Raw genomic sequence first — 10310 nt, forward strand, 5'->3', positions numbered from 1 at the left:
TTCCGGCCGACCCTCCCCTCCACGTGGAGGACACGTGGTCTTCCACGTCGTCCGCCTTCGGTTTATTCCTCTGAGGATGCGAATCCTCTGTTGGCTTCTCCAGGTCAACAGCTACCTCGCCCCGCCACGTGGGTGCGCGATGCCGGGTTTCCTCATCCCACGTGATTCTTAATCCTTAACTGTGATTAGTTTAGTTGGTTCTTGCTTGAAAGAAGCTACTTATTATGCACCTAACAACGTCTTTGGTCTTTGAAATCTAACTATTATATTCAACACTCTAATCCACATTCACGATTTGCATGTTTAGCTTACGGGACGCAGATATTATCAACTTAATTGTTATATTCAACATCTTTCATGTGTAGTACAACTTCATTTCTCATCTCAAAATCGAGAGCGGTACTACGTTTAGTTTCACATTGTATTATTATTATCCTCGTTGCAGTTGTGTTTTACCCATATTAAAATCTCATGATTCCTGTATGAGCTGTTTACGACTACAATATATAAATTTTAAATGTGGCTTTAAATATGTTATAAACAGACTATGTACAAGCCAAACTTGATACGTATATCAATCGCACTGAATGACGATCATACTACACGCACAAACAGTTCTACAAGTCGCTCTAACAAATGAAATATATGTTAAACCGTCCAAACAAACATAACTCATAATCCCACACGACAATCGGGTGATGCAACCTTAGCCAAGTGTAGGATGATCCCAAAAGATAACCATCGACGATGGTGACTAAGATTTTTACTTCAAAGTAAGAGATGGGTATCCAAGTTTGAGGAACAATACTACAAAAAACGTCACCGTCCTATAGCTTTTGTCTAAGTTGCAAGAAAAGTAAGAAGGCAAAAAGGAAAGGCACGTAATTGAAGCGTCACGCTTCTTATCGCTCTCGCCCTATTACCTATACTCCGTTCTGTTCATCCTCCACCTCAAAAGCCTGCATCAACTGAAACCATCAAACCTTTATTCCTCTGCCCCTCACGTTTTCCATATGAATCTCAGAAACTGACGGCAAGTCGGAATTTACGTTTCTGCCCTCGCGGAAGCTGGCGGTCTATTTCGAATAAGCTGGTCCCCTCTCCTCCAAGCAATTAGGAGCCAAAATCTTGGTCCTACCCCTGATACCACGTCAGATGGGTCGATGATTAGTAGGGCTAACATGGTCTTTCTGCAACGAGCTTATCCAAAGCCTTGGGCACCCAGAACATGCCACTTTTGTGTCCGCTTTAGGTGAACTGTGGGGTTATGTGAGTGGGAGACTGAGGGGGGATTCAATGGTCTTATTGGCCCACAAAGGAGGTGGCTTTGGCATCACGGATTCATAGCGATTGTTTTTTGATTATTTATTAAACTAAAGAAAATCCCACTACTTAATTCCAACTCTTAAGACCCGATTTTCAAGCAATTTTTATTCTTTTGTTTTTGTTTTGTAACTTTTTTCAAAATTATAATAAATCTCATTGTATGTATTGTCAAAAAAATCGATTTATAATAGACTTGTTGTAATATTTTAGTTATTTTGTTGATAAAAAAATATCGATTTAAATCCATGAGATCTTAAGTCACTAAAAATTATTAGAACTAAGCTTAAAACGTGAATGTTGATAAAAAAAAACTGTTAAAATTAAAACACAAAGTAAAATTCTCGTGAATGCCAACACATGGTAGGATCTTATACCAAGTTTCGATGTTGAGTTCGCTATTGTATCAGTTACTCTATTTGCTTTTAATATGTGTTTCGAAAAGAAATTGACATCAACCACTCTTACATAACATGTGATTTTTCATCTTTAAAAAATAAAACAACATTATATTGAGTAGTGATGTTAGGTTTCCACTACAACAAAGTGAGGCTAATATATATTCATCCTAACAACAACAACATTGAAAATCTTTGTGCCAAGGGGAATATCCTCTTATCCATCGAAAAACAAAAGTGCATATCCTCTTATGCTTGGCATCAAAGCTAACAAGCTCATGTGTAATTTTGTATGTTGTAGTTTCCGGATACAATAGAGCATCTCAAAAACGGGAATTCTTGTTCAAAAAACTTAAATTAAGTGAAAAAGAAGGCTAAACAAAAATTTATTAATGTACTCGACTAAATTTATTTGAACAACAATTCTAGTTTGAAGCTAACTTTTTTAGGACAAACCATGCTAAATATTGTCCGTAAGTAAGAAATATCGACTTAATTAAATGATGATTAAAAATAGAAATAAAATAACATGCTAAATATTGTCCGTAAGTAAAAAATATCAACTTAATTAAATGATGATTAAAAATAAAATAAAATAACATAGAAGCAAGAATGGAAAGTACGATCAGCGTGGGTAGAGGTAGAATCCACATCGGCGCGATTCATCACCAATGGTGCGCACTACGCCGTTTAACATTCCGCGAGCTCTCGTATATAAAAAATCCAATTTTTATCTTGGTCGTAATTTTTATTTTCCGAAACTCTTATATATAATTCTCTGACTGAACCCTCTCTCTCTTCCTCTCGCAAATCCGCGTCCTCCATATAAACCCAGACCTCCGTCGTCGTAGTAAAAAAAACGATCTCTCTCTCTCGCATTTTCTCTCCGGTATTTTTTTCACTGGCTTCAATTTCCGCGGCGTCATTCTCTCTCTCTGAAATGGTGATTGAGGACCACGAGAGCTGCGGGAGTAGAGCAGTACTGCACGACACGTCGTCTCCGGCTCAGTCGCAGTCACGGCAACAGCGCCAGAAGCGTCAGGTCTACAATGAGGTCCTTCGCCGCCTCAAGGATTCCGACAACGACGAGGCTCTTCACCCTGGCTTCGATGAAGACCTTTGGGCTCACTTTAACCGCCTCCCCACTCGGTACCTTTACCTTTTACCTCAACTCTTTTTTTTCTTCCAATTTTTTTTTTTGAGACGATGTGATATGCATGTGTAGGATTCTGGTTCATCTTTAATCTCTTCGTATTTCACAGACGAGTTTGTGGATTTTGGAAATGGTATTTTTTTTTTCTCGTCTTTTTTTGGCAGTGATCTTGTTCTTCACGTTATGGCATGTGTTTTTGTTAGTTCTGAGGTGTAGAGATTTCAAGCACATTACTGTGGAGTCGGTTGGAAATCTGCATTTTTTTTTATTGAAGTAGATCAGTGTCTCTCGTGCTTTTAAGTATTTGTTTTTACTGGTAAATTATTGTTGTGATTTGTTTGTTGTTTAGTTTTTGAGGATTTGAAACAATCGTCGTCTGTGTAAATAGGTACGCGTTGGATGTGAATGTGGAGAGGGCAGAAGATGTTCTGATGCATAAAAGGTTGCTGCATTTGGCTCATGATCCTGCTCAGAGACCGGCCATCGAAGTCCGGCTCGTACAGGTTAGCTGATGTATAGTGCATATCTTTAATATGCCTTAGGGAATCGGTGTTTTCCAGATGGAAGATTCTTCTGCCATTTACATGTTTTTGATGCTTATGGCTAGCTGTTTGATCTTGTCAGTTTCTCTGGCTTGTATGTTGTCATTTTCACCGGGGATTCAGTTCAATCTTTTCTTGCTTAGGCCTAAAAATTGGATGTGGATGAGGTCTGAGTTGTCATTACATAAATAAGCTTTATCTTCATGTTACGTTCAAAGATGTTTGAAATAATGTTATTAAGGAATAGGGAGTCCTATGTGGTATAATATAAGTTGTTAGATGAAAATGATATTAAGACTTGGATTGCGTTCTTTTTCTCCATGAGGCCTATTGACACAGTAATTACCCTTGACTAATTCATATAAGAATTGTATGTTTCTTTACATGGTGTGTGGAAAATCATGCCACCTATCAACTGTAGACTTTTAAGTTTTAAGAAGTCAAAAGACTTTAGTAATAAAGTCCGTTTTCAGAACAAGTCTCAAATCTTCTGCTGTGATTTTTCTCTTTCAATTTTTCACCAATTGTCATTCTTTAACTTTGTTGCACATATTCTGGATCATATGTATAGGTTCATCCAACCTCAGATGGGAATTCAGATTCTCCAGGTAAAGATGCTGCTCAAAGTTCAAAGTTATCTGGCAGACAAAGGTAAACTTGATTTGTTTACTTTTGTTATCATGTTCGTTTTACTGCCTGATTATTGTTGAGCATTACTAATGCCTTCTCAAATTCCAGCATACATCCACCTCCAGCATTCGGCTCATCGCCCAACCTTGAAGCCCTTGCACTGGAATCGAATAAATCTGACGATCAAGATGATGAACATTCTGTACATGCCAACACACAGTTGAGTCGGTAAGTAGCCATTTCTCTCCTTCTTTTTTTTTTTTTTTTTTTCTTTTCTTTTATAAATAGTTTCAGTATGCTTGACTAAAATACCTTCTATATTCTATATTTAAGTTAGTTGCAATGAAAGCTTTTGGAAATCATCTTCAGTTAAGTGTGATGATATTTCAATTATGTATCCTTTTCAGTCGTTTTAGATTGGCAATTAGTTGTTTGCCAGAAATGATTTGATACTGAATTCAAAACTAAATTTATTTTTAAGATCCTGATGCACTGCATGATACCATCTTCATCAAATTAATGTCTTTAAATTATTTTTATTTTTTATTTTCAACTGCACTCTATATTGATGATTTTTATGACACTTGTGAAGCAAAGCGACTGCAATTGCTTATGAATTGTAATGAGTTTTGGTTTAAATGATGCAGGCCCATGCATGAAATCACTTTCTCAACAGATGACAAGCCAAAACTACTCAGTCAGGTATTTGATCGGTCTTTACCTGAAAGTAAACAAGTTGTCCTTAATCTCTCTTTCCGTAGACATACTAAGCTTGTGGCAGTAAATCTACTTTGAGTTTGGGAACTTTGCATACTGCTTAGATAAGCACATCCAATACTCGACTAATCTTGCACATAAAATACATAATTATATCAGAAGAATATATCATTCAGTCATAGTATCTCTCATTTTCATTGTCATGGCTCTCACAATAAATTTTGCAGCTGACTTCCTTGCTTGCGGAGATTGGGCTGAACATCCAAGAAGCGCATGCATTTTCCACGCTGGATGGTTACTCCTTGGATGTCTTTGTTGTTGACGGCTGGCCTTACGAGGTACATACATTCAGACTCGTAGATTATTCATGTAATCACTGGCTAAAGATACATCATATATGTGAAGTATGCAATTGAGAGAAAGTCACACTCTCGTCCATTGTAGTAAATATTTCATGTTGTCTATTTAGCATTGCATGGTAAGGATGGTTTTTGGTTAGAACAATTTAAAAAGGAATCATTATAGTTTCAGGTTTTACCTGTATACAAATAGCAAATTTTATCTTATTTTACAACAAGCAACTGAGTGACAGAAATAATGTCGATACAGGAAACAGAGCAGCTCAAGACTGCATTGGAAAAGGAAGTTTTGAAGATTGAGGTGATTTTCTGTTACTTAATTCATTTATGCAATATTCAGTAGGGGTGGTCACGTTGAGTAATGCCAACTTGTGAAATTGCAATCTTATGAGATCTTATGCCTCATGTTTCTGAGCAGGGACCCTGGCCAATACATCGATCACCATCTTCTGGTAGCGATCATGATCAAGTAGTGATCAAATCTGAGCCTAATCATCTGACTATACCCAATGATGGGACTGATGTATGGGAAATTGATCCTAAACAGTTAAAATTTGGAAACAAAGTTGCATCTGGGTCCTGTGGTGATCTGTAAGTCCTAAATATTTTATATTCTTTAATCTCCAAGCTAAGCATGCTCTTTTGAGCGGCAATTTATTGACCGGTTGGATTTGATCAGATACAAAGGTACATACTGTAGTCAAGAAGTGGCCATAAAAGTCCTCAAGCCTGAGTGTGTCAATTCGGACATGCAAAAAGATTTTGCCCAAGAAGTTTTTATCATGAGGTATGTCAAATCATATTGATCTCCATGTGCTCTTCCATTTTAGTGGACCTGAGTTATTTCCCAGAAAGTAAATTCCCACATGAGAAAACACCTAGGACTAAAATTTTACTCGTCAGTTGTTGTTTGAAGAGCGATAATATAAGGCCATTGATTTCTTGTAATTGTACTTTCTCTCTAGAAAATAGAGCACATGTGTGGTTTTAGGAACCGTAAGAAATGAACTCACTTAATATATTAGATGGCTCTACTCAACAGTTATATCGATTTTTGTGATTGGATTTAACATATTAACATCATTCACTACATTATTCCTTGTCTTCTTCAAGAAGATGTGGGTGGGAGGAGGGGTCAAATTCTGCTATTGTGTCTTTCCAGAAAATCTTTTTCCATCGCTAGTTTAACAGCGTCTTTGAACCTTGTAGGAAAGTTCGACATAAGAATGTTGTACAATTCATTGGTGCATGTACCAAGACCCCAAGCTTGTGTATTGTAACAGGTGAGTTCCAAAGAGTGGATGATATTTTTGGTAATTCAAATGAAATTCTTAGTTCTCACTTCATTGTGTTAGATATTTGCCTTTTCTTATATGCATATTTGTATTTATGCAGAATATATGTCTGGTGGAAGTGTGTACGACTACTTACATAAACAAAAGGGTGTTTTTAAGCTCCCATCATTGCTCAAGGTTGCAATTGATGTTTCCAAGGGAATGACATACTTGCACCAGAATAAAATAATCCACAGGGATTTAAAAGCTGCCAATCTCTTGATGGATGAAAATGAAGTAAGAGACCCAGCGACATTTTCCATGTCAATAAAGAAATTCTCGGTGTTAATGCAGACTCTAATATTTGTAGAAACATTCCTGACATGCGCTTCACCTTACAGGTTGTCAAGGTTGCTGATTTTGGGGTTGCCAGAGTCATATCTCAATCAGGAGTAATGACGGCAGAAACTGGGACATATAGGTGGATGGCTCCAGAGGTATGCACTGCCATCCCTAAAACTTTTGTGTGTGTGTGAGAGAGCGAGAGAGAGCGAGAGAGAGCTCCACATAACTAGCTTCTTCAACTGACATGATGCCAACTTCCACTAGATTTTTGATTTTTCATAAACCTAGTGTTACATTGGCTCATGATGATGAAGAGTTGGAAACCATTATAGTTACTGATATTTTACCATTACCTGAATTCGGATATGTTTCTTATGTTGTCATTTCCTTACAACAGTTCTTTTGCATTGAAGGTTATAGAACACAAGCCATATGACCACAAGGCTGATGTGTTTAGCTTTGGAATTGTGTTGTGGGAGTTGCTGACTGGAAAGGTATTGCTTGTTGAAGCAGTTCTATTACCATTGTTCTATATTATTTTTGCTCGTTTTCAAGATTGTATCCTGTTACAATCTGCAGCTTCCATACGAATACCTGACCCCACTACAAGCAGCTGTTGGAGTGGTCCAAAAGGTATACTATTGATTCCCCAAATTGCATAGTCAGTTTCGCTAGCATGGACATTCTACTTGTTTTGTGTTAGACTTGGTTTTCTTGATAAATTTGTTATACAATACCTGCCGGGGGACAAGTGATGATTTAGAATGGACAAGTTTATAATGCAACTGTTAGTTAATTATATTTGAGTTTCATGATTTCCAGGGCTTACGGCCAACCATCCCAAAGCAAACTCATCCAAAGCTTACTGAGTTGCTTGAGAAATGCTGGCAACAAGATCCAGCATTAAGACCCGACTTCTCAGAAATCATAGAGATGCTGCTTCCATTAGCCAAGGAGGTAATCTCTTCGTCACTTGCTAGTTGTATTAGCTTTTAGCCATTGAAAAAGCTTGTCTTAATAACGAGTTCAAAGCTTTAAAATTGCTCCTAGATGATGCTTACATGAGTTCTTTTTTTCTTTTTTGAATCAGATTGGTGATGAAGGAGAAGAACGACGCAAGTCATCAGGAGGTTTTCTGTCCGTCCTTAGACGAGGTCATCACTAATTAAGGCACATAGATATTTATAACAAAAGCCGAGGACTACAGCATGGGGAATTCCCCATCTATTTTTCACATATCATGTACAGTGTAACACCCTCATATCTACGTCTTTTCTAGTTCATATTTGATAGTCAATTTTTTTAACAACCGACCGTTGCTTTTGTTTCTTTGGTTTCTCTTTCTATATCATAGCAACTTAATATTACCATGGAACGGTATCGGTCTGGCTGAGCATTGTAACTTTTCAATTATCCTGCGGCTTCACAATGACAGAAATTGTCATGAGTTATTGTTTCACCAAATTCCAGGGTTTGTAATTAGTTTTGGCTACTGTACGTCGGATTTCTTGGGATGAAATAATTACAAGTCAATATTATCTGAACTCTGCGCAAATTTTACCGGATATGATTCTCAATTATTCTTCAAAGAGCATGTTGTCGCAAAACTTCTGGTATGAGGGATACAATTGGAGATCCCACATCAGTGGAGTGGCAAAACCTGTGTCGGCCAGCGGATATAAAATGGGAAGCAGGCTTTGAGAACAAGCATCTTTGCGCTTGGGGCAATGACGCAGCTAATGAGGGTCTAACCGAGGCGCGTCTATTGCTGGTTGAAAACTATTTGGGTCAATTACATAAAAGTTTACTTAGAGATATTTTCTTCCATATAGGTCTATTGAAATATTTTTATCCATGTAAGTCTATCTAAGTCTAAATACAGTCTTATATTAGGTATTAAAGTTTAATAAAATTATAAACTGTCATCCAACCAAAAAATTAGAGTCTCTTTTATATTTATAAAAATGCCAAAGTCAACAATCACAAATAGTCTTCGATTGACCTCCGGCGAGGTCTCCGGCCGACCTCCGACGAACTTTTTGGTCAACCTCCAGTAAACTTTCCGGCCGACCATCTGTGAGGATTCTAGCGACCACAAAACATACTACCACTGACAACAAAAGATACTAATCATCTGTGAGGATTCTAGCGACCACAAAACATACTACCACTGACAACAAAAGATACTACTACCGACAAAGAAAGTTACTACCATTGACAAAAAGATACTACCGATAGCAAAAAGAACTACTGCCACAGCAAAGAAAGCTACCACCGATAGCAACAAAAGCTACTACCCATGGCAAAGAAAACTATTACCACTGACAACAAAAGATATTACCGATAGCTAAAAAAGCTACTGCCACCAGCAAAGAAAGCTACTACCGATAGCAACAAAAGCTACTACTGATAGCAACAAAAGCTACTACCGCCACCAACAAAAAATACTATTGTCAGCAACAAAAAAAATACCACCGCCAGCAGCCAGAGGTACTACTGCCACCAACAAAAGATACTACCACAACCAATAAAAGATACTATCGCCACCAACAAAAACTACTACCACCAGCAACAAAATCTACTCATCTGAGATTGAGAAAAATACTAGCATAGAAGTTGAAAACGCTTTGATTGTATATACAAAATATTATTATCGTGTTGAAAAGATACTAGTACAGATATTAAAAAAATACTAAAATTATGTAACTTTTTACAATGATATAATTATGTATAAAGCTACTTTTGTACTTTAAAAAAGCTATTGTTATAGTTTAGAAAGTCTACTGCAATAGTTTTATAAAGCTACTTCCGTGGTTTTGCCATTCTTGATTAGCACGCGACTTTATTTCAAATATTTCTTGGTTAGTCAAATGATCTCTTGGTTAAGAGAGGCTTCAATATCCATATTCACATGAGATTTCTGCAAAGAACAAATGCACAACAAAATATTAGTATTTGAAATGAAAACTAAAAACAACAATGAAAATAAAAGTTACTGACATCATGATGTTAAAATACTAATATAGACATAGAAAGATACTATCAATATTTTGAAAATATACTACTATACAATGAGAAAACTACAAACACAGAACATGTCACAAAAGCAGCACTGTATTTCTCTAGCTTATTTTCCTACATGATCACCAAATTTATGAATACAAAACCACTCACGAGTACTAATTAGGTAGCTCACTATTGTCTTCTATGACTCCAAAAACTATTCAATATAGACATATTATATATACAGAATCATTTCCAAATCATCAAAAACAAAGCCAAAACCAGCAGTAAGACCACATCATAGGGCACTCTCTACCACTTGAATTCACCGCAATATTCAGTAATATTTCCATAAAGTAAAGCAGCAAAGGCATGAAGTTTAAATGGCACAAAAATGTAAATTTGACACCAATATGCTAAAAATACTTTCATAGTTGCACAAAGATACAATCAAAAGAACAGAAAAGTACTGTAGACATTATAGAATGCTACTGCTTTTACATAATGAGTACATAACACAATTGACACACAATATTGGTATCAGTAAGCATAGATACTACGACATT

The 10310-nt window shown here is 36.7% G+C and overlaps 1 protein-coding gene across 1 annotated transcript; it reads left to right on the forward strand.

The window, feature by feature from the left end:
- Nucleotides 1-2567: 2567 nt before the first annotated feature.
- LOC101296626 (protein-tyrosine kinase 2-beta-like) lies at nt 2568-8052 on the forward strand. Its single transcript, XM_004290706.1, has 16 exons — nt 2568-2870; nt 3263-3377; nt 3988-4067; nt 4155-4274; nt 4694-4748; nt 4991-5101; nt 5373-5423; nt 5538-5713; nt 5802-5909; nt 6332-6405; nt 6518-6693; nt 6798-6893; nt 7155-7235; nt 7321-7374; nt 7564-7698; nt 7832-8052. Exons 1-16 carry the CDS (start codon nt 2662-2664, stop codon nt 7904-7906), a joined length of 1716 nt encoding a protein of 571 aa, XP_004290754.1. The 5' UTR covers nt 2568-2661; the 3' UTR covers nt 7907-8052.
- Nucleotides 8053-10310: the final 2258 nt, after the last annotated feature.

The sequence above is a fragment of the Fragaria vesca genome, linkage group LG2, assembly GCF_000184155.1.
Source record: "Fragaria vesca subsp. vesca linkage group LG2, FraVesHawaii_1.0, whole genome shotgun sequence".
Taxonomy (NCBI): Eukaryota; Viridiplantae; Streptophyta; class Magnoliopsida; order Rosales; family Rosaceae; genus Fragaria; species Fragaria vesca.

What these genes read in the sequence shown, in the direction of transcription:
- LOC101296626 (XM_004290706.1), top strand. Translation starts at nt 2,662, where the DNA reads ATGGTGATTGAGGACCACGAGAGCTGCGGGAGTAGAGCAGTACTGCAC. An exon ending in AGCCAAAACTACTCAGTCAG is followed by an intron (nt 4,749 to 4,990) that starts GTATTTGATCGG and finishes TAAATTTTGCAG; the next exon opens with CTGACTTCCTTGCTTGCGGA. An exon ending in CTGTTGGAGTGGTCCAAAAG is followed by an intron (nt 7,375 to 7,563) that starts GTATACTATTGA and finishes CATGATTTCCAG; the next exon opens with GGCTTACGGCCAACCATCCC.